This window comes from Manduca sexta, chromosome 15 (genome assembly GCF_014839805.1).
Source record: "Manduca sexta isolate Smith_Timp_Sample1 chromosome 15, JHU_Msex_v1.0, whole genome shotgun sequence".
Classification (NCBI taxonomy): Eukaryota; Metazoa; Arthropoda; class Insecta; order Lepidoptera; family Sphingidae; genus Manduca; species Manduca sexta.
This window is the reverse complement of record NC_051129.1, coordinates 7,560,522-7,584,591: the sequence shown is the minus strand read 5'-3', so window position 1 is coordinate 7,584,591 and position 24,070 is coordinate 7,560,522. Positions and strand designations below refer to the sequence as shown.

General features: G+C 36.2%; 1 protein-coding gene across 1 annotated transcript in view; it reads right to left on the bottom strand.

The window, feature by feature from the left end:
* Positions 1-24,070, bottom strand: part of LOC115450330 (regulating synaptic membrane exocytosis protein 1) — a 104,155-nt gene that overhangs the window by 8,437 nt on the left and 71,648 nt on the right. Inside the window, 10 exon segments of the mRNA XM_037438973.1 lie at positions 1,622-1,680; positions 2,051-2,213; positions 2,687-2,811; positions 3,622-3,860; positions 4,198-4,341; positions 4,465-4,640; positions 5,653-5,886; positions 6,096-6,249; positions 6,625-6,733; positions 11,618-11,732. Of these exon segments, the coding sequence (XP_037294870.1) occupies positions 1,622-1,680; positions 2,051-2,213; positions 2,687-2,811; positions 3,622-3,860; positions 4,198-4,341; positions 4,465-4,640; positions 5,653-5,886; positions 6,096-6,249; positions 6,625-6,733; positions 11,618-11,732 (1,518 nt within the window).

The following is a 24,070-nucleotide window of genomic DNA, read 5'->3' as shown; positions in this document are numbered from 1 at the left end:
AGCGGTATGTACATGGTGTCGCTGTGTCGTATCACATGACGGAAGCGTCGGTGCGCGCCTGTCGCTCAAGGTGTTTCAGTGCTGTGCTGCCACCACTTCAAGCTCCTAACTGCTGCGGCGTCTCTTCATTCAAGTGCGGCATCACACTACTCTAAGTCAACAGCAAGACTCGGTAACAGACACTCGATGCGCAATATATGAGACGGTACAAACGGATGTAGGCTTGTCGACGAGTGGCTCGCGCCTCAGGCCGGTGGTTCGGCGCCGGCACCGGTTCCCCTTCACTTGTTTTGTTATCTTGCACCGCTTATGTCCCACATTTGTTTATGATGACGTTTATGTAATCTGTGCGGGTTTGTCTAGCTCGTAGTAGTCAGTATTATAAAACCTGTATTCGTTTGCTAAGCTGTAAGCGGCGGCAATTCTAGCTTCACTACGTAATTTATTCTCAGTAGACAATGAACACTAATCATCCACGGTATCCTATAGATGATCCCTATTCTACCATCGAATACTAAGTCTGTAGTTAGCGTCTGGCTACACTTACTGATAGTCATGTGATTCATGGTTATTTGTCTTAAATGTCGAGCGTGCCCTAACAGGCTAACTCCGTCCGGGCCGTAGTTGGCGACATTATGAAATTGGTCGGGTGATAGAAAAAATAAAAATCTGAAAATAAGTAGCAGCATTTTTTCACACACTTCACTTAAGATTATTCATTATATAAACGATAACGTTTAACGAATATAGTTAACAAAGAAACTTAAAGTATACGTAGGTGTATAAATACTTCGAATAAACAAACAAGAGTTCCCTCTATCTAAATAGTAAAGGTTAACAAAGTTAAAGTACATCTACAGTCGTAAATAGAAATACTAATCTCTTACAACTAGTGTAACGTGGAAGATGTTTAACTGATTAGTGCTACAGTATCACAGCAGAACGACGAGACCAGCCCCGACAGTTTGCAAACTGTTTCTTTGTCAACACTTCCACAAGTCATTTTTTCAATAAGTACTCGTATGCAAGTGAATATAATGGTATTTTATATTATAAATCAATGTTCCCATGTTGACAGAGAATATACTTGAGGCTTCAGAACTGCGAGATAGCACGACATCGCGGAATCATCTGGTCTCAACAGAGCTAGGAAAAGGTTTGAGCATTTAAAATATATTTATACTTATTAGTTATTATTAGTACAATATGGTATTGCGATAAAATAAACAACTAAATATATATCAATTGTATCATAATGTTATAATCGTGTATATAGGGAATTTACCTCATAGGTTGCGTCCCACTAACAAATTTACCTGAAGATTGTTCTCATACAACCAAGACACATTTCCTTTCTTTAAATAATAAAAGTACACAGATACATAGTGGTTATTTACCGTCATGGTTAGACCTCTCATAATGAGATAAAGAAGATGATGTACCTAACAATTATAGAAGGATTTTTTGTTCATCACAACAATAATAATGGATGATCCCAAGCGCAGAGGAGTAGGCACCGAGTGACAGTCTCTACTAGATCATGGAGGAGCGATTTAGCTCAATGTCTCATGGGTTCACAACACATATTTTTACAATTATAACCTATGTATGGATATTATACCGGGGTTTTCGGCAATTTCCGCCGCGTCGGCGATGACGGTGATTTGTCGGTGTCCGGTTCTGTGGACCAAAACATTATCATTAACATACTACTATTCTTCAAATTTATTTTCAACTCATTGGGACGATAAAGGCGATGGACTAGGATCTAATATACAGAAAATCTATGCTCTGAGTAATAAGGGCATCTGCAGAGGATATCCATAATTATAAATTAGGGTTCGTTTTTACCGCACTTGTTACTTAAATACATATAAATTCATATTACCTAGAGTATAATATAAAAATGCAAAAACAAAAATTTGGTGCGATAACCTTTATATACAGAAGTGCAAACAAAAGATCGAATCAATAGAAGGTATGAACAATAGCTGTGGAAGAAAAAACCCATGTAAAATCGAAATAAAAGAAAAATAAAGTATTGACTTACCGTATAGCGCGTGGTGGTGGTGATGCGCGGGCTGCGGTGGGGTGTCGTCGAGCTGAGGCGCGGGCTCCACCAGCAGCTCGACACTGTCCCCGCCGCGCTCCAGCACCGCACACACTTCTTCGAAGCTGCGTTCCGTCAGCGGCACGCCGCCCCATTCTAGAACCTGGCCATTTTAAACGGTGTTTAACTCTAACGCTACGGAATTGGAAGCATCGGTTCCAAACCTAGATCGAGTGTCATTTTCAATGGGTTAATTCTATAATTACTGAATGAAATAAAGCTGTCAGTTGATTTAGGGACCCACATAAGTTGAAAAAGACGAATAATCCAGTAATAATCAGCTTGCTTTAAATTCTACAAGATTCGAAATAGGTAAGTCGCAAGGGAACTTATAAGTTAAAAATACCAAATAGGTTGCCAGAACCAAATTACCCAATCGAGCGGAAAAAAAATATATGATTGAAAACAACATAATCCAAGGAACCCGCAATACTATAAATAATAAAGATTTGTTTAGTTTGTATCCAGTTTGCATTGTTTCCTGTATGTTACGTGGTTAATATTTTAAGTGCCTTGGTGGAAGAATTGTTTGCATTTTACGTCGTAAAATTGTTTAATTAAATAACATATGTGTACTTTATCTCCCTGCTGTAGGCCGGCGAGGTCTGCGGGCCCGCCGGGTACGGTCCACACTATGACGGCCTCGCGCCGGCCGCTCGCGTCCGGTTTACCGCCCACCACCCGCATGCCGAACCCACGTGCTGTAATATAACAAAATATTTTCAATTACTGGCTAACTTCCTCTTGTTGCAATTTTATCAACAAAACAATTTATTTGTAAGCTTTTAATGTAATCACCGCGTAAAATTCAAATATTAGGGGTTATTAATAATTCTTTTATAACTGGTAATATATTATGGGCATTTCAGCAAATTGTGTAATGTAAACAAAATACCTGTTATCATCATCATCATCAGCCTATATCTTTGTCCACTGCTGGACATAGGCCTCCTCCAATATACGCCATTTTACCCTGTCTTCGGCCTGTCGCATCCAGTTCTTACCAGCGACCTTTCGCAGATCGTCACTCCACCTAGCTGGAGGGCGTCCTACACTACGTTTGTCGAGCCGTGGTCTCCACTCAAGAACTCGTTTACCCCATCGGTTATCGGTTCTTCGACAGATATGCCCTGCCCACTGCCACTTCAGTTTGCTAATCCTGTGTGCTATGTCGGTGACATTGGTTCTCTGACGAATGACCTCGTTACGAAGTTTATCCTTCAGAGAAACTCCGAGCATAGCACGTTCCATAGCTCGCTGAGCGACTTTGAGCTGGTGGACCAGCCGTACTGTGAGCGTCCACGTTTCGGCACCGTAGGTCATGACAGGTAGGACGCACTGGTTGAAAACCTTCGTTTTCAGACATTGTGGTAGAAGTGACGAGAACTACCTGTTATAAAGAGTTGTATTACCAAAATAGTAAATTTACTATTTAGGTGTCCAATATTAAAAGAGTTTTGGTATGTCTTTTACCTAGGTGGTACCTAACTAGTAAGTTCAAGATTACTTACACCGATGTCCCTTATCATTAGGATCGCGTCGCAGCGAGACGCGGCGCGGCGTACGGTCATCGACATCATGTATAACAATTTTGATCGCTTCCGCGTCCACGGACATTTGTCTTGCAGCGGCAATAGCGGCGGCTGACGGGACGCTTGATGTCTCAGACGTGAGGTCCACTGCGCGTGAAGAGAGGGAGGCCATGGCGCTCAGCGCACCCGTGCGCTGTTGTAACGCGGCTATGTCTGGCCTGGATAATTCGTAACGTCTTAACTGTTTGAATCATTGAATTAAATCAGTTTCGAAACAAAAATATGCATAGCCATATTTGCTCTATATTTCAGTTTAGACATTAACCGATCACGATCGCGTTCTTATGAACATTTTATGTGGGTTTTATTATTAATATTAAGTTTTATTATATATTAATCCTGTACATATGTAACTTATCTCGAAAACGGAATCTACACGAGTGAAAAGATATTATTTTATAAATTATATAATAACTTGTAATGTTATAATTTAATCTGTATATTTCTATTTATTTGTATTAATCATGTCATATGTAAGTATGAATGAATGCTTACAGCTGGCTGCCCCGACGCCTGATGGGTCTGTCCTCGTCGACGCTGAGCCCTGCTATCTGCGGAGTGGAGTCGGCGTCCTCCGTGGGCGGACGGTACGAGCTGCGTCTAGACCCCGCCCCCGCCACCACGTCCACAGCCGACGCTCTTTTGTACGTCATAAACGTTAGTTTAACACTTGTCTATAATTTTCACATTTCAGGTCCAACATCACAGATGTTTGCGGTATACTTATTATTGCATTGTAGGCAGTACTATCAGTTTGCATACCTCCTCGAGATGGGCGGCGGCGCGGCGAGGGCAGGCTGGTGTGCTGGCGAGTGTTGCTGCTGGTCCTCGTCACAAGAGCGCTGGCGCGGCGCACGGACTGACCGGCGGCGCGCAGGCGTCACTGTACTTGGCCGCCGCGACTCCACTGACGGCGTCGTGCTGCCGCCGCCCTTTAACTGCCGCCGCGGGCAGCGTGGTTACAATACCATACTCAATTTTGATATAAAAAGTGTCACATCTATCCCCCCGAAGGAGTAGGCAGACGTGCAATGAATACCTTATAAAGATACTATTAACGCAATGTAAAATAAGAATACTTATGTCATTTGCAAATGCCTGTGATAAATGGATAATTAAAAAAATCTTTCAGAGCCAATGTTTCCATTGCATTTTACAGGCAATTTTTAAGACTGTGACAAAGCATTTACGTAGGCAGAATGAAAGATGAAGAAAAATAATTACCGTGTAATTTTTACGTCATAAAACGTAGAAGCTGAAGTAAAAAACTGTATGTACTCCTGTACATACAGTTTTTTACTTCAACTACAACTGTAACTCTAGGTACTCCTAGAGCTATATTATTTTCCAGTAAGTGGAAGGAAAATGTAATTTTGTTTTACAAGCGAAATTTTTTTGGTTAAATTTCTTTTAACTATTCTGCCTGCGAGTCGAGTCGTTTATTTTCAACGTCTGTTTGTATCGTGTTTACAAAGTCCGACACTTTGTAATATCCTTTTTTGCATATTTTTCTGGACCTTCGTATTTTCTAAAGTTTATTTACTGGAAGCCTTGAATTTTATATGAACACAGTCGTACATATTATTAAGTTTTTTCTGGTCCTATAAATTTTTTGGTTCATAATTTACAAAGTAGTATATTGGATGGATTGTGCAGAGAATACTTATAACACAGATACATTATATGGTTATTATTTTGAAGTAAAAATCGAATTCGCCTATTTTATATAATTTATGAGATGATATATATTATAAATCTTTTAAGCTAAATGAAAACGGTGACCGAGCAAAGGGGCCACCTAGTTGTCACCACCGTTGTTCCTATACCCTTTGAGAGAAATCGTAGCCGCGTGCCTATGATTACACCGTACCGTTTTGGGACATACATTTTTGTAATTAAAAAGTACGTTCCGTTTTATATTGCATCAATGAGTTACAAGTCAGATATTACCTTTTCCAGTTCTTTAAGCGAGGCCGGGGATACGTCGGAGTGTCGGCGCAACTCAGGCGAGCGAGGTGGTGCGAGACCAGCTCCCGAGCCACCGCTGCCGAGCCTGGCTTCCGAGTGGCGACGTTGCAGTGCCTCCAACACCGGCACCTCCAACAGGGAATCCGTGCTATCTTGAGCAGCGGGTGGCAGCCGTGGGCCCGCTTTACGACGGCACACCGAACATCGCCACGAGTTCTGTTTTAAATGTACGCAATGCGGGCTTTAACTTATCGCAATTAGAGCTCTATATACAAACCAACACAATTTTTTTAAGTAATTATGGTAGTCATTTGTATAATAGTAGTTTTCAGCTATCCTTGATTGAGTACATATAACTCAAATGGGTAACCATAATTTTCAAAATATATAATATCGAGTATGGTTAAAGGCAGGAAAATATATACCGCTTCTTCATCACTAGCAGGTTTGGAATATGACGAGCAGTCTTCGCACACGCGATGCTGGCAGCCGTTGCAAATGTGGAACACCTCGCCGGGTTTGAGAGCCTTCAGGCAAACACGACAGGCCCCTGCGCGTGACGGCGCTTTGCCCGCCTCGCTAAAACGTTTTATTACAATACACTTAGTTCAGTTACTAATAAGTTTTATTATTCGGTATTTCAATATTTTGGCACTTTCTTTTTCGCTGATTTTGATAATTTTTGTATAAAATTGTAATTCGCAGGGCCGACGTTGTCGAGTTATTGCCGCGAAACACTACCTTATTAGGATTTACGCATTATTTTTAATTCTATGGTATACGACAAAAAAAAAGCAGACATCAAAAGCAGAGATGCTGAATCCCTAAACATTTAAGGAACGGTATACGTATATTATGTATGTAACAGTGATCGCCATTATTTTCATCCCTTGGTGTTTCTAAAACACGATATCTAGGAAAATGTATACAGAGAAATATATTTTCTGTATATACCGTTCAGTCTTAGCCGGTTGTGTCGTCGCAGCAGGAGGTGGTTGCGCCGGCGCCGGTGCAGGAGTGGGTTCCACTACTGGCTCGTTTGGTCTTGGACCCAATTTTGTAACTAAATGAAAAAATATTAGATTAAAAATATAACATCAAAGACATCCTCTACTTTACTTACCTTAATATAGTGACAACTGATCTGTAAACTAATAGAGTTGGCCATATTAACCGCGCCGGTCTATTAATAAACTCCAAGTTATTCATTCCAAATTATACGCGGTTCATTGTTATGAAATACCGGATTGGAATGAAATGAAGAGAATTCAAATAAGTCTGCAGTTTGTGTCTGCCTTCTGTGGAGGAATCTACTAACAATGCGTGCCGATCCCGCCCCGTCCCGCGCCGCGCCGCCCGCCGGCTCGGCCCCGCGGGAACCTCGTAACTTGCGATATTTCACTATGAATATTGAGAAATTATCATAAATTCCCAAACTAACTTCGCTTAGGTGTTGTGGATATGCCTTGGTTTTCGTTTATGTTGTTCATTACTTATTAATATTACGGTTAGGTATATCTATGACTTATTTGAGGAATCTTCTGAAATTCTGTTTTATTTTTAAAATCACTTTCTGTTAAGTAGTTTCAAATAGTATCTATTTCTTATGTCAACTATTTTACTCTATTTACAAACGTTAATAAAAATTAAGATATTTTAGACAAGTTTAAAGTTTTCGAAGAGTAATTAATGATAATTTATGTCATGCGTATTACCAAAGTATCACTTTGAAACTCCCAGGAGTCGTAAGTAAGGATTAAAGCAGGCTTTCGCAAATACACAAGAAACTTTCAACTGATCTTTGAACTTGTAGCTCGGTGGGACAGAAACTTAAGAAATATCACTGTTATTTGTATATAACTTGCATACCTATAGAAATTATTTTCAACGAATACAAATCGTATTTCCTATCTTGAAAGTTGTCAATTCTGAAAACGGCCGTCCATTCGTAATCATGACGTGACTACATTTTTGGCCATTCATCTCCATAAGCGATTTTTTCCTCTGGGTGATGAATGGATATTGTTTAGGCGCGAGAGATGTTACGGAGATAGGAACCGTTTTCGATTCAATAGGCCGGGCGCGGAATGTTTATTTTACATTGTGCTAGGGTTGACACCGGTTGTATCCACGGGCTTGCTTTGATTTAACCGTTCGAGATAACACCTTGACATATGATTCCGTAACTTTATTGAGGTGTATTTAATCATTAATGCATTTTCCAAAAAAGGTATCGTGGTATATTAATATGATACTTCCATTTTATTTTATTGTAGTCACAAAGGAGGGTTTTTGATGGACGAAGATCAAAATCGAGTAAGGTTTTCATTTCTAACAAAAATCGTTTCACCGATCTTGTCATGCCCTTGTAGGGGATTACAAAATGCATACAAGTGAAAATTTGTACGTGCTGGGAATAATATTTGTTCAAATTCAAAGCTGTGAGGTAGAAAATCAGAAATTAAGTAAGTCAATTACTCACTCCTCATATTTATCGTCCATGTATTTTTTGCTTTGAACTCAAATAACTACTTATCAGTGGTGAATCGTTCATAAAATCCGATTTACGATTGTCTTCGTTTTTGTTTTCTTTTTAATTGGCCGTGTTATGTTAACTTAGGCAATTTATTTGCCTCAGCTCACCTTTTTAAATCTTTCACCCTTCGCCACTGCTACTTATACATAAGTTAAAACATTTTTTGATTATAAACCTATTTATTATTTGATTTGGCATGGCAATTATCAATGAATTACAAAACTTTTGTTAAAATATAGAAATAATATATAGTTGTTTTAGTTAAAATACTATGACCTAAAACACCTATCAATTTTAAATGTATCAAATAATTGTTAACAACTAAAGTAAATGATTATAATTCATTATGACACGTTTTAAGTTTCGAAATGTTCACAAAGTTCACAGGCGTCAAGTGTGGCTAATATCTAGCATTTCCTACGCATACAGTTTAATAATTAAGCAAGTTTGTACCGTTGGTTATGTAAGTTGTCGAGAAGTCTGACAATTTATTTACCTCTGGCATTATTAGCGCTGTTGTGAGACGGTACAACGTTGATAAGGCTTATAGAGTCTAACTTCAGGCAAGTTCACTTTTCGGTAATCATTAAAACATTTATTTTGTTTCATAATCTGGGTAACACAGTTCAAGTAAGAATTTAAATTCACGTCTAGTTAGTGATTAGTTCTCGCAGTTGAAAGAAAAACGTAAAAATAATTAATAATCATGGATATTTCGGCCTTTAAAATTTAATATGACGAAATTTTAAAGGCAGAAATATCCATGATTATTAATTATTTTTACGTTTTTCGTTCAACTGCGAGAACTAATCACTAACTAGACGTGAATTTAAATTCTTTACTTGCCAATACTTGTTTAGTTACCCAGATTAAAGGTGAAACAAAATGTATGAAAATGAACCTTGAGGTATCGCCTTAAATAACGGTGTTCGCGGATTTTACAGAAATTCGTGTCTGTTTGTTTCTTGAATATTTTTTTCATTGACGCTTAATTGACGTACGGTCTACGTCTTTTATATATAGTGGAGCGCCTGGAGGTTTTCACCTCGGATTAGAGTTATAGTGAATGAATTAATACGATCGATGTGGGATATTGTTTTTTAAACTATAAATTGCAATGTTTACCCAAAATTGTTGCAAACTTAAATTGCTATATTTTTCATTTTTTTAAACATTATTTTTTTATAAGTATATAGGAATATTTTTCAAAGATATGTGTTTGTAGGGCAAACATTTACACAGCTGCTATGTACAAACTCACTTTATTGCTATTGTCTGTTATTTGGATATACATTGTTGTCTACATCAAATATTTTCTTCTACTTCATCTATCTGTATAATGGGGTGAAGTATTGGAACAACTATTTCCGCTGCACTGTAAATAGTATACACGCAGTTCCACATCCCTTTTTGCAGTTACAAAATAACATTTGCAATAAATTATCCGGAGCAGATAATTGATTCATTGTTATTGGGATGTACATGTTATTGGAATACTTCCATCCCAATTTTCAATAACTACGTCATTTCCTAGCCATATCTGAATTTGTAGGTACACTCTTTTAAGGTGCTCAAACGCTGCATTAGTTGTTGTGATGACAAAAGAACACTCGTATTTTTGGATGTTGCTTTTATGAAAGAATTAAACCTTAATATATTTAAATCATGAGTTTTAGACGGAGCGCCATATAAACTCAAAATACATGCTACACCTGCTTGCAATATATTATTAGGGTCTTCATTGATATTTTAAAATACTTTTTCTGAGTCGTGTAAATCAATCCGTTTCTCAAATTTTTTGGCAAACTTGATTTTTCCTTTATTGAAAAACGCAGAAGTAGTATCACAACCCGTAAAGGCATGTAAAAAAAGAATATGTTCTTTACAATTTGGTAATGATTTTTCTAAACATTTCGATGAAAATATCTTCTGTTGAACTTTGCCTCGGGATGGTTTTAAACGATCTTTATTTACCAATGCCGTTAATATCACTAAGACATCGATATCTTCTGACTTTACACTACTCAGTAAAAGTATTTAAAAATATCAATGAAGACCCCAATTATATATTGCAAGCAGGTGTAGCATGTATTTTGAGTTTATATGGCGCTCCGTCTAAAACTCATGATTTAAATGCATTAAGGTTTAATTCTTTCATAAAAGCAACATCCAAAAATACGAGTGTTCTTTTGTCATCACAACAACTGATGCAGCGTTTGAGCACCTTAAAAAAGTGTACCTACAAATTCAGATATGGCTAGGAAATGACGTAGTTATTGAAAATTGGGGATGGAAGTATTCCAATAACATGTACATCCCAATAACAATGAATCAATTACCTGCTCCGTATAATTTATTGCAAATGTTATTTTGTAATTGCAAAAAGGGATGTTGAGCTGCGTGTGGATGCAGAAAAAGTGGTTTATACTTCAGTGTAGCATGTTTACAGTGCAGCGGAAATAGTTGTTCCAATACGTCACCTATTATACAGATAGATGAAGTAGAAGAAAATATTTGATGTAGACAACAATGTAATATATTTAAATAAACAGATTTTGTACTAATATTTTTTTTTCTTTTCATTAGTCGTAATTAATTACCTTATTTTTAAATGTACACAATAGAGTGCGTTTCATTTATAATTAAACTGGCCGAGAAATTCCATTGTACATAGCAGCTTTCGCTCCGCTCTCCCTTCCACGTTTTTCTACCTGTTCGAGATCCCTACTGCTATTTTTATACACAAGTATCTTTGAAAAATGTTCCTATATGTCTACTCAGGTAAGATTTAACATATAAATAAAAAAAAATACTGTTTAAAGTGAACATATTTGGTCAAACATTAATTTTTTATAATATTTTTTTTTAACAATTAAAAATGGAGTGCACAGAAAAATTTTGGGTAAACATTGCAATTTATAGTTTAAAAAACAATATCCCACATCGATCGTATTAATTCATTCACTATAACTCTAATCCGAGGTTTTACGGTTTTGAATGCTCCAGGCACTCCACTAATAGGCGCGGTAATGTGACTGCACTGCATGATGGTAGGTATTATAGTGTGACGTTTAAATAGAGTAGGTGTTAATTGATATACATTTTTAAAGGTGCGAGCTACGACGTATGGGAATACGAATACGTGGGGGAACTTTGCCCCCCAACACCCCACAAATTTCAATAACAGTAAATAATATGAGTAAAAACATGATTGTAACCACATGAAACAGAATATTTGTATTGATTGGTAAGAGACGATTATTCGTCGCCAGTCGACAGAATTATTCCGACTTGTTTCAAATTGGATACACACAGGAACGAGACACACTTACGTAAGCCAACTGTTTGGGTACCAATTTAATGATGTTTTCAGCTTTAGCTAATCAAAGGATTTGTAAATGAAAAAAATACCTTTGTCTTGAGCAGTAAGGAGTGATGAGGAGAGTGTCTGTCGAAGTTTTCCAAACGTGCCCGGCGTCTCGATCTGACCAGACACTGCATTCGGACTCTCCTCCGTCGCCACCATCTAGATAAAATAATTTTATTTGAATACATATACAGTTTATTATAATAATACAAAACATACATTGGTATTTCATTATACCATAATGAAAACACTGCATTACTGGTCACAATAAAACAACTTGACATTGTAGAAAAATCCATGTGGTGTAAAGCGACGCCGCGGAGCGATAAAATTCTTCATACAAAAATAACGACTCGGTAATACTGTCGTAAATTTTATGGAGAGCAACAGATGGAGAATGAAATACATCAGAGGAGAAAATCAATATTGTCCTCCGAACATGACTTTGCTGTTTTATTGCTACGCTGCGAACTTTGCTACCTCAAACTTTTCCCCCGATAACTATTCAGCATTCAACTATGTATAACGGGCTCATATTATACAATTATGAGAACTAGCAGTTCTGTGTTTGTTCGCAAACATTTTTACTAGTTTGGTATGAAAATATAAATTAAATCTAATATTTTATACTAAAATATAGTAGGAGTTGTTTGTAATGCCTTTTGAGACTAACGTCTACTATAATTGCAAGAATAGCAGAGTTGAAGCCTTCTTCGTTACATATTATATTTTCAGAATTATTGTTAATTTAAATGGTAAAGAAAACATAGTTAGTAAATTAGTACCTACACCTGAAAGTTCTATAGACCACAACTTCAAAGGTATACTTACATATGACTATATTTTTCTTCCCTGACGCCACTATTGTTCTAACAATTAAAGTGATAAACAAAGGCTTATACTTCTCTTCATCATAGAGGGGCCCTCTGCCCAGCAATGGAATAAAAAGGGGCTGATATTATTATAATTTTGCAAGGTAAATAAATATGATCGAACAGTTAAAAGAATATGCGACATCGTATGCGGAAGGAACTGTGTAATTCTCTGACAAAGCCTTCCCGTAACGGATGTACTAAAACGCTTATATGAAGATTGAGCACAGGAGAGTTATAAAAGGCACAAAGCGATACGGCCGGAGTAGGAAAGCTATTTTCATATAACCTATTATATTCGCTAGAATACTTTCGATAGTTTATGAATGGTTTGAAATTATTTTTGGTTTACTTGGATAAACTGGGCACGACAGGTGAATTAAGTTTACAAAGAGGGCCGTTGTTACAGTGTTCATGAATATTGTATCAGGGAGTGGGCAGCGTCAGAAACCCTTAGGGACCGTGTTAGTCCGCAACTGATCTCAACTTCCTCTATACTAACATTATTGGATTTACTACTTAAAAGTTAACGGTACTTTATCCAAGATATATGAAGGATTTTTAATATATTAGAGTTCTAGCAGGTATGCAGATGTTACTGTGAAACTTTAAATTAACATCAAATTAGTTAGTTACGGTTTTTAGTTACCAATTTTATGGGAGATTCATTTTGACATCATGTATTGGAGTGTACTATTTCAATGCTCAATTTTTTATATATTAGTTTTGCGTTATGCAACAATTAGTTTATCATTATTATAGGTATCGCCAGGTATTATAATTTTTTTTATGATAGTTTTATCACATCTTAAAATGTATAAATAGTTGTCAATGGCATGGCTCTCGTCAGTCAACTCTTTATCTGGACTCCATTCTGCATATCATCACTTGCAGTAGGGTTACTTTGCCGGGCCAGTGTGAAAAAATAAATTCATTCGAAACGACTATAAACATTGCTCAACGTGCATATGAAAAGCATATTCAAGGTTTTAAAGAAATAACTGATCTGCATTGTTTTGCTTTTATATATCAAGTTTAAGTTAAGTGCAAACATCATATCCTGTAAAATGTTGTTTAATAAAAAAGTATTTCGAAGATTTTCAATGACGAGTAATGACAGATTAATCAATCTCACTCGTATCGATACGTTGAATGTGAACCAGTCAAACCACGAATTCGTCAACGAAGGCATGTGTGCAGAACTTGGCCCCGTAGGCGAGGCATTAGGTACCGTATTTAGATTTGGTTTCCATTGCTTCTTTATTAAAATTGTCACGATACGTTATGACAGTGTTATTATTAGTTCATTTCTAATATTTCTAAAGAACAAAGTTAAACACTGTTATTCCTTGATCTAGTGCCACGTGATTGTGAACAGGCTTGTGCACCGCAATAATTAAGTTTATGAGTCAATGTTCAGGATTCGAAAATCACGCCTCTCTATGTTATTATGGTATTGAAATAAGTTAATCTCTATAACGTTATGCGAGTAAATTCGGTTCGTGTTTATATCTAATTTATGTAATTTAAAATTACATTAAAAGCATTGTCCTGATTTTGGTCGATTTTGATCCCTATCTATTCAGTTACTTATTGTAATCATGTTTTCTAATCTGTCTCCGCGCATTATTATGCGTACCGAGTTTAACTATCTATCATTATTTGGTTGTAAGTTATAGATTGAGATAAAATAGGTCATGAGCAAGCAATGTTCATGACCCAGTGGTAAGCTGGTGAGGGGCGCGCGGGGTGGTGTCGGCCCAGGTTGACCCACTTGTTGCCTCCACCTACTATTTACATTACAACATAATTGCTGTTGGCAGATGACAGGTGTAAACCTATTTATCGCTACCTCGGGATCAGCTTTTCGTAATTCATTGCCGAGTGAGAAATACTCATAACCTTCAAGAGTAAATCAAATTTATGACTCCCCTATACTTGCTAAGAAATTAGGCTTTTCTTTAAACATTCTTTTTCTTTTTCGTAGTTAAAATCTTGAGAAGAGCGGTGTAAGTGAACGTTTAATTAGATCTTGAACGACTCCTCAATTCTTTTTCATTTGAGGTTTATGCCACAATAGGAAGGGTCATAATAATGGCAGCCGAAATTGACGTGTGGACGTGGAAATGATCTCGGGTGCGGCGGAGCGGCGGTGTGGCGGCGGAGCGGCGGCGGTGGTGCGGTCGCGGTGCCGCACAGGGCTTTGCCTGCGGGTATTCAACACGGGAGGAAGGGACCAGCACAAAGGAATGTAATTACGCGTCACTGGCACGCGACCGGATTGCTCTTTATTTTTTGTGCTCATATAAAAATGTAGACTATGCCAATATTTATTTTTTAACCGGCTCGTCGACTAGCTACGCTTCGGATGATGTAGCAATTTTCAGCCGGAAAGTGAACAAAACAGACACTTCGGAGCGAGATTTTTTTAACGAGCACAAACAATAAAAGTCGGTGAAGTGCGAGTAAGACTCGTGCTCCGAGTGTTCTATGCCATATTTTCTACACATCGTGTATGAAATGTTTTTTGTACGATTTGCAATTACAAAGTTTTATTTTCATTTTTTTTATTTTTAAAGTCGTGGGACGCATCTTCGTTGATAATTTGACCTACACCTGGGTGATCTCAGTTGAGATTGCCCGCCGTGGCGAAAATTCGACTAGGATGGGTAATGTTTCGTAATTAATTTCATAATGCCCAGTAATTATGCTGGCTACAATTCCCTTCAAAACTAAAAGCAATAGTTCATACATACTGATTCTTGGCGGTAGACATTACGGTGGTCGCTAGCCAGACACCCTGTCGCATACGAGAGACTTACCACCAGTAATGGTCCTATTTCGATATATAAGTATTAAGTGGCAATATGCGCCTTTTTGGTGTAGGTATAAGGTTGACTATAATTTGTTAATACATAATTCGGATTAACATCAGGGTGTGTATTTATTGTAAAGAAGCAATCAAAATTGTTGTTACTGATTATTATTGTCTTACAGGGAAAATATAAAAATGGAAATACACAGTACATACTTGAATCGTAAATAATTATTACGGTTATATTACACGGCGAGGTAAATGAGTCAACTCTACGCAGAGAACAATAAACGGGGAGTTGCACGCATCACTTGTCGGCGATAACACAACTCTTTCAAATGAGTTTTATTAATACCTACCATGCAACTGCATCATACCTACTTACATACATATTATGATTATTCTGACCAGTATCAGCTCGGAGTCTGATTTTATAATAATATGGGATCTTATACTCGTATACCTAGCAAAGGGATAAGGGGTAATGCAAGTATTTACACGACGCATATGTATATACAAATTACAAAAGCATAATATGATGACATATGTGGGTGTATCTAGTTCAGTCACAGTTCGCCGCGCTTGTTAGCCCCATTATGTGATAGGGAGCGAGCCATATCAAGCACAAATCCAATCCCAGGCAACTCACGTGTGTTTTTCAAATCCAATCACACACACTAGTGATTGCCAGACGTGAGCAATTATTGAAAACCCTAACTACTTCATAGAATAGATTTTACTTCATAGAATAGATAATGGTTTTTATTGGCAACTAAGTAAACTGTACATTATAGCTTATAATTATTACGTTGTCAGCACGAACGTATTGATCATAAAGGCTGTGGAATAGCGCAGAATATTGAATTGTGTAACGATGTCGACTGTAGAAAAGCTTTTAGTGCAATTATGAATTTTCGGTCAATACTTCCTTTGTTCGGACTGGCAAAAGTTATAAACTCGTTAGGAACAATATGAGGGAACTACACATTTATTTCCATAGGCAAATCATTTATAATTTTATATAGCGATGCACTTGGCAGGTAGGTAAAGTATAATCCTTTCATGAGTTGTAGAACTGTTTTAAAATACAGTTATTCGTTATTAAAATACTTTGTTTAATGATTTCTTATGTTTACGCGAATGTTAGACAGCCTTCGTGGTCCCCCCGTGACCATGAAGGCTGCAAAGTCTTCGAAACGTCGGGAGAAAATAATAATATAAAAAACCGCGATAAAATCCGTTAAATAGTTTTTAGTTTTATTTCAATACTTTGTTTACCTCTGATAAATCAATCGTAAAATAAAGTTATTTGTATTTAGAACAAAAATGATAAAGACAATTTAATAATAAATGTATGTAATATAATTAATAATATAATTGTTTAATAGTTTGATTTTATATTCACACAAATGTTTTAATGTATTATTTTTTCGATAATTAAATAATAACCCCTAAAATATAACAATTAACCGGAAATAACTTAGTAACAATAAAGATATCGTAATGAAACTTCTACGTATCTCACTGTGGTTGTAACTCCTTTGTGGTCTCTTCATGTTTTTATAGGGAGTAAGATTTAATAGCGACCATTAGTCAAGGGAAGTTGTCGCTAGTATCCCCTGCGAATTTTACAAATTCAGCGGCATTTATTGTTGCGAAAGATTAATTGAGACGTCGACGCGATCTTGCCGAGCTTAATTTTGTGAAATATTGGAGTCAGGAAAGCGTAGTTCATTTTATATGTCACATCGCTTCAAATAAATCGCTCAAAAGCTCTGTCCAGATTTAGATTGTGTTCTCTGTTCATTTAGCTGCTATGTAGATATATAATATATAATTATTAATATATATTAATAATTATATATTAATAATTATATAATTATTAATATATAATTATATTAATAATTATATATTAATAATTATATAATTATTAATATATAATTATATTAATAATTATATATTAATAATTATTAATATATAATTATTAATATGGGTTAATAATTTATTAATGAATCTGGGTTAGTAATTTCGTTTGTAGCACTTGTTTAGTAAGTAGTTAAACTGTACCGCTTACAGCATGTGAGGGCCGGCACGACCAGTATACAGATAATCAAGATTTGTTGCATTTCGGTGGTGATGTGTATATGCCCTAAAAATCGATCTACCTTCCATCCCTGAAAGGTCGGTGGCACAATGTTCACTCTTTAGAATTATAGGTATCACATATTGGGTGTATTAAAATCGCATTAATAACATTTATTCACTCTTGATATATTGCACCCTGGGGTTTGCATTGACGAAAAATAATAAAGTTTTTTTGTTATGCTGTATATTTATTTATTAACACTTTGTACACATGGTATACAGGCGGACTTAATGCCATGGGCATTCTCTCCCAGTCAACCTTGGGGTGGTGTAGAGAGGACGGAGGTAGGTGTATAATAAAAGAAAGTGAAAAACAAATAAAAAGAGTAATAATAAACAAATGTAATAACAACATACTCGCATATATAAATATATAAAAATATATATATATATATATATAAAATATATCCAGCTACGAGCATCACGTATGGAGGTAGTTTGAGACCCTGGGAAAGACATAGGCTGCTTTTAATACCGGGAAAATATATAGCTGTTCTTTTATCCCGGAGAAACTCATTCAAACGAGCGAAGCCTATGTATATGCGTCTATATATTTTTTTCTTACTAAATATACTAATACTACATAGGCACGCTAGTCATTGCGAAATGGTTGGGATAGTGCTTACCTCACTAAGCCTTTTATCCACGTTAGTAAGGGCGTGTGGACCCAAATTGTATAATTTGGTCGGGATAGGCTTCAGTATATTACATTAACTTACAACATTGTCTATCAAGGATGAAACCGTTGCCTTCGCTACATCGAATTCAAACCGTATTCAGATGTGTTAAAGTGCAAAATCATCCATAGGCGAATTCTGTTCATTTCTCCCCAATTATCAAGACTAAACTATAATAACATTTTTATGATGATCTTGTGGCGTTGTAATTCGTAGATTTCCTTTATTCTTATAATGTTTTTCATAAAACTAAACAACATCAACATAAACAGAGAAACAAAAATAAAGTAGTCTTTAAATGATAAATCGCTTTCTTGGTAATACCTATTAAATAACAATTCGCTACTGAGAACTCGGTAATACCAGGAAAGGCTGATAGTTTAACAAGAGTTAAAAATAGGCGGTATTATTAATTCACTTTGGAAATGGCACAGGTCAGAGTAAAATCGATACAGGGTTTCCATTCGTTCTATTATTGAAACTCATGCATCACGTGTAAACGAAATAAACGTTTATTTTATGATAGTGATTTTATCAGATTACGTATACCAAAAGGAAACGGTGAATTCTGAATTATCATTTAATATTATTGATGTAATTATGGAAAGTTTAATGGCTGTGAAGATGTAATGGAAATAAAATTAGAGACCCTGGTAAGAGAATTACTGAAACTATTTCATTAGGATAAAAAATAAATATATACTTATATGAGAAATATGATTCGCTTTCGGCTTCGCTCGTTTGAATAAGTTTTTCCGGGATAAAAGTACAGCTATATATTTTCCCGGTATTAAAAGCAGCCTATGTCCTTCCCAGGGTCTCAAAATACCTCCACACGTGATGCTCGTAGTAGGATATATTTTATATCCACCCGGATAGCGACAACCGTACACAAGGTGTTAAAATCCGCCATGTAGCTCACGTAAGTGTAACGCGTTCCAGGATCGGTCAGTGTATACCGGTACCAACAGGCCGACATAGCTGTCGAGGGTAATCACATCTCAACAGTCGACATTCCATTTGGACGACAATCTGTTTACTGTCAGCTGTAGTGGTGTCACATTGCAGTGCCCGAATAAAAAAATAAATAAAAAAAATGATAGATTATCCTAATTTGGTTAATCACTTTCCTTATTAATATAAAATAGTAGCGGTCTCGATAAAGTTTTATCGTTCGTTATTCGCAATTATTTCTTTGCATAATACAGACTGGATCAGTTAACTGTATTCGGTCATGTATTATTAGGAGCTATACGATTGTTTTATTTGTTATTAATTATAACATAAGTACTTACTTCTGTGATTATATACATTTGATGTCTTCACCCATGCAGTAAATTAACATAGTGGCTTTAAAAAAAATACATCGCGATATATTGAAATATTTTGAACGGTGTTAATAAATAAATGAATGAGTGTTTATTGTTTACTTGGTCAAAGATGTGCATAAGATTGGTACTGATAACTATAGTATTGTGTCATATTATTATTACGTTAGTTTCGATTGTAAGTATACATCCGAAACATTGAAATTTTTAATAGGTATGTCGTAATAAATTCTTTTTTTAGTAAAAAGCAAAGCTTTTTTCTTGAGTAAAAAGCAAAGCAAAGAGAGTGGGCGATCTGAATCGATAAAAAACGATGATGAAAGTAAATGGAGCTTGGGACGTTTATGTTTTGATGTTGAGATTCGAGTTCAATTAATAATATTGATGATTTTACATAGTTTTTACTGTTAGCAAACCTAAGTTCATGAGCCTTTGAAATGAAAGTTCGAGAGCTTCTTAATTAGGTTAAATTACTGCCGTACCCATTCTGGCGCAACACAGTTACAAGATTGCGGAGTCGTTTTCAGTGAGAAGGCACAGTTCTCGTTGGTCGCTCTGGGAATCCTAAAAGCTCCCGTTACCAAGATTCAGCAATGGTGTCTCATAATGCATATTCTTAGAGTGGCCTAATCAGCCATATCCGATCCTGAATCATTGAACTAGTAAAATACGACGACTGCGATTCAACCCTATTATATGACTTCTCTATAATTGCACTTGTTTCAGCTAATCACACATTAGCATTTTAATGGGAATGTTCGTAAGTTGTTTTTGATAGTATGGTTCTGTTGCTGGCGTTACGGGTGTTTTTATAGTGTTAGGCTTACTTTGTAGAATGTATTGAAGTGTTCTTTTTACCTATTGGCATCGTGTAAAGATGGTGAAGATTCTGTATGTACTTCTATTTATATATTACGTAAACATCGACACACGACATCGACGTTAACATGGCTATAATGACTCATGGATATGTACTATACATGTGGAAGGATATAAATAATGTAAAAAAATAGTACCTTCTTTTAAAATAAAGCCTTTATTAAAATCTGTCAATTTTCAATAATTATGATTAGAAATCGGCTAGATATAGTATGTCCACATTTTATTTTTTCTTTCTATAATTTTTGTGTGAAATGGCACGTGATTTTATTAAATAAGGCTTTACACAAATCACAAACCTCGTTCTAGTGTCACGAGCCCGGGCACATTATCGGTGACACAGCTAAAGACAATGCCAAAATTAGTATTGTACATACAAGGCAAATGAGTAAGTACTATTAATTTTGGTCAAAGCGTTGTAGATAAAAAACAATATCTAGATAATTACAAGAGCTGACTTAGAACATCACTATTTTATCTCTTCCTCGTATAAGATATGATCACAATAAGCGTTCAATAATAAATAGTATCTACCTATGTTTGTTTCCTATTTTGGTTATCAAAGAATATTAATTGAAAATAGCCTTGAAATGTTGTCGATATTCGACAGACTTTGAGCAAGCATTTACTAGGGCAAAAGGTCATGCCAAATAGGTTACCTGCCGCTTATTACTTAGCACAACACAGAACAGTATTAATAAAGACATGCCACCATAATTAAATATACATTAATTAAACTTTTATTTACCGCGTGCATACAGGGCCTTCATAAAACGAAGTTATACGCCCGTGATCTTATGTACCTAAAACTTTAAAGTGGTAGTCTTTAGTTGAAAGAGTTGCTTTAATATGTACGCTTTGATAAGCTACGCCTTTATGCAGTTCGCTGTGTGCTAATAGAGTCGTCAAAGTGGGACGGAGGTACGGAGTGCGGGCTCTATTCACTGGACTCGATTTTGCCGGCACCACACCGCGCAGCTTTTCCGGGCAATCGCCAGGATATTTTTTTGAAAAGAAAGCAAAAACTAGTAGGTAACCTACTTACCATTCCGTAGTGTTTTTATCTTTACACTGTAGAGTGGAAATTACAAACTTCCATGTTTCAGTGATAGTGCACTTTTTTATCAAGCTGATGAGATTCCCGGTTCAAAGAATTGATTTTTTTAGTTTTTTTTTTATTAGGGTTATGAAATTGAATTGGTTACTTGCGCTGGTAGCATTGATCCTACTTCTAAACTTTATGTAGAGTCGTTGCAAAATATTTTGTATGTAGATAGAAATGGAGAACATTTTCTGACCATGTCTGATTTCAATATGTTTGGTAATTGTATAACAAATAATACATACAATATACATTATTCGTAGTAAAAGGTTTGTCAACTTTTTAATATAATACCACACAGGCAAATTGTATTTAAGGTCATTCATTTAAGCAATATCGCGAACTAAATGTGCTGATAAGTTTTAACTATCGGCGAGAGAGCTTTTACCGCAGGGTGGTCTAACTATTGCCATAACAGCCGGCCATATTTGAAATGAAAAGTATCTATGTATGTACTTGCTTCCCAGTCATTCCCGCTTTCATAAATACTTTATTCAATGTAATGTTTAATTAACCAATTCTGTTATATTAGGTTAATTAGGTGCATTTTGGTATCTTATAAAGGAACAAATATATTGATTACTAATACCTTATATCTATTTGCAATAAGTTCTCTGGAAGTATAATGTAATCCATTATAGAAGTATCTAATAAATAAAATAAGAAATACGGTAACCTGGCCCGTTACCGTATTTCTATGATGGGTGATTGACAAACTATTTCAACAATTAAGTATTATATTAAGGGTCAGTTTAATAAGTTTCAAATAAATTTTATTTAAGAGTTATCGTATTAGATAACTAACGTAGAAAGTATTTATTTTATTTCGGAAATAAAATATGTAGATTAGCTTATACATACCTATATATGTGACGAGTAACATTAACTCAGAAGTTGTGAAACAAGCCCTTAATCATACCAATTGAAAAGTAGTACATAACTTTTGCTAGTGGCAAGATATCTATACTATTATATAAAGCTGAAGAGTTTGTTTGTTTGTTTGTTTGTTTGAACGCGCTAATCTCAGGAACTACCCGTCCAAACTGAAAAATTCTTTTTGCGTTGGATAGCCCTATGTTCGTGGAGTGCTATAGGCTATATATCATCACGCTATACCCAATAGGAGCGGAGCAGTAATGCCTAATCTCAGGAACTACCAGTCCGAACTGAAAAATTCTTTTTGCGTTGGATAGACCTTTGTTCGTGAAGTGCTATAGGCTATATATCATCACGCTATACCCAATAGGAGCGGAGCAGTAATGGCTAATCTCAGGAACTACCGATCCAAACTGAAAAATTCTTTTTGCGTTGGATAGCCTTTTGTTCGTGGAGTACTATAGGCTATATATCATCACGCTATACCCAATAGGAGCGGAGCAGTAATGGCTAATCTCAGGAACTACCGGTCCAAACTGAAAAATTCTTTTTGCTTTGGATAGCCCTTTATTCGTGGATTGCTATAGGCTATATATCATCACGCTATACCCAATAGGAGCAGAGCAGTAATGGCTAATCTCAGGAACTACCGGTTCGAACTAAAAAAATCATTTTGTATTGGATAGCCCTTTGTTCGTGAAGTGCTATAGGCTATATATCATCACGCTATGACCAATAGGAGCAGAGCAGTAATGGCTAATCTCAGAAACTAAGAGTTTGAACTGAATAATTCTTTTTGTGTTGGATAGCCCTTTGTTCCTGGAATGCTATAGGCTATATATATCATCACGCTATGCCCAATAGGAGCGGAGCAGTAATCGCTAATCTCAGGAACTACCGGTTCGAACTGAAAAAATATTTTTGTGTTGGATAGCCCTTTGTTCCTGGAGTGCTATAGGTTATATATCGTCACGCTATGACCAATAGGAGCGGAGCAGTAATGAAACATGATGCAAAAACGGGGACAATTTATTAGTTTTGAGAGCTTCTGTTGCGAGCGCTGCGTAAACGGTTAAAGTTATGCAACAATAATGTATGACGGGATTGTTCCTCTTAAAAAGTTCTACAAAAATATATCATAAAACAAAGTCCCCGCTGCATCGGTCTGCCCGAACGTGTTAAACTCAAAAACTACCCAACGTATTAGGATAAAATTTGGTATGGAGACAGTTTAAGACCCTAGGAAGAACATAGGCTCCCGGTAAAATATATAGCGTGACTTTAATAACGGAAAACTTTAGCCCGAAAAACTTTATAACGCGGGCGCAGCCGCGGGCAAAAGCTAGTATGTTATATCAGCCCGGATAGCAAGCAACGTACACTAGGTGTTAAAACTTAAAACCAACCATAGTGGCCCTCGTAAGTGTGTCGTGTTCCGGGATCATCCTGGGTAGATCCGGTTCGAAGAGGCCGGCATAATCGTGACGACTGTCCAGGGGTAATCATCTTTCGTTAGTCGACATTCTATTGGACCACACTCCATTTACTTTATTTATAGTGCCCGTATAAAAAAAAACTTCCTCCATTATTATTAACGTACAGAAAAATAGGATAATCTTTAGAATTTCAAAAAACTCATTACCTTTGCTATTTGAACGTTTGTTTGAACAGAGAATTTAAAATTCGCAAACAATCTCAGACTGGGCTTCGAGCAAAATTTCTTACTTCAGTGAGTTACGTAGATATTGCATTTCTATCCGCCGTCTCTAATCCCTTCAAAGCCGAAATAAGGAATAAGATATA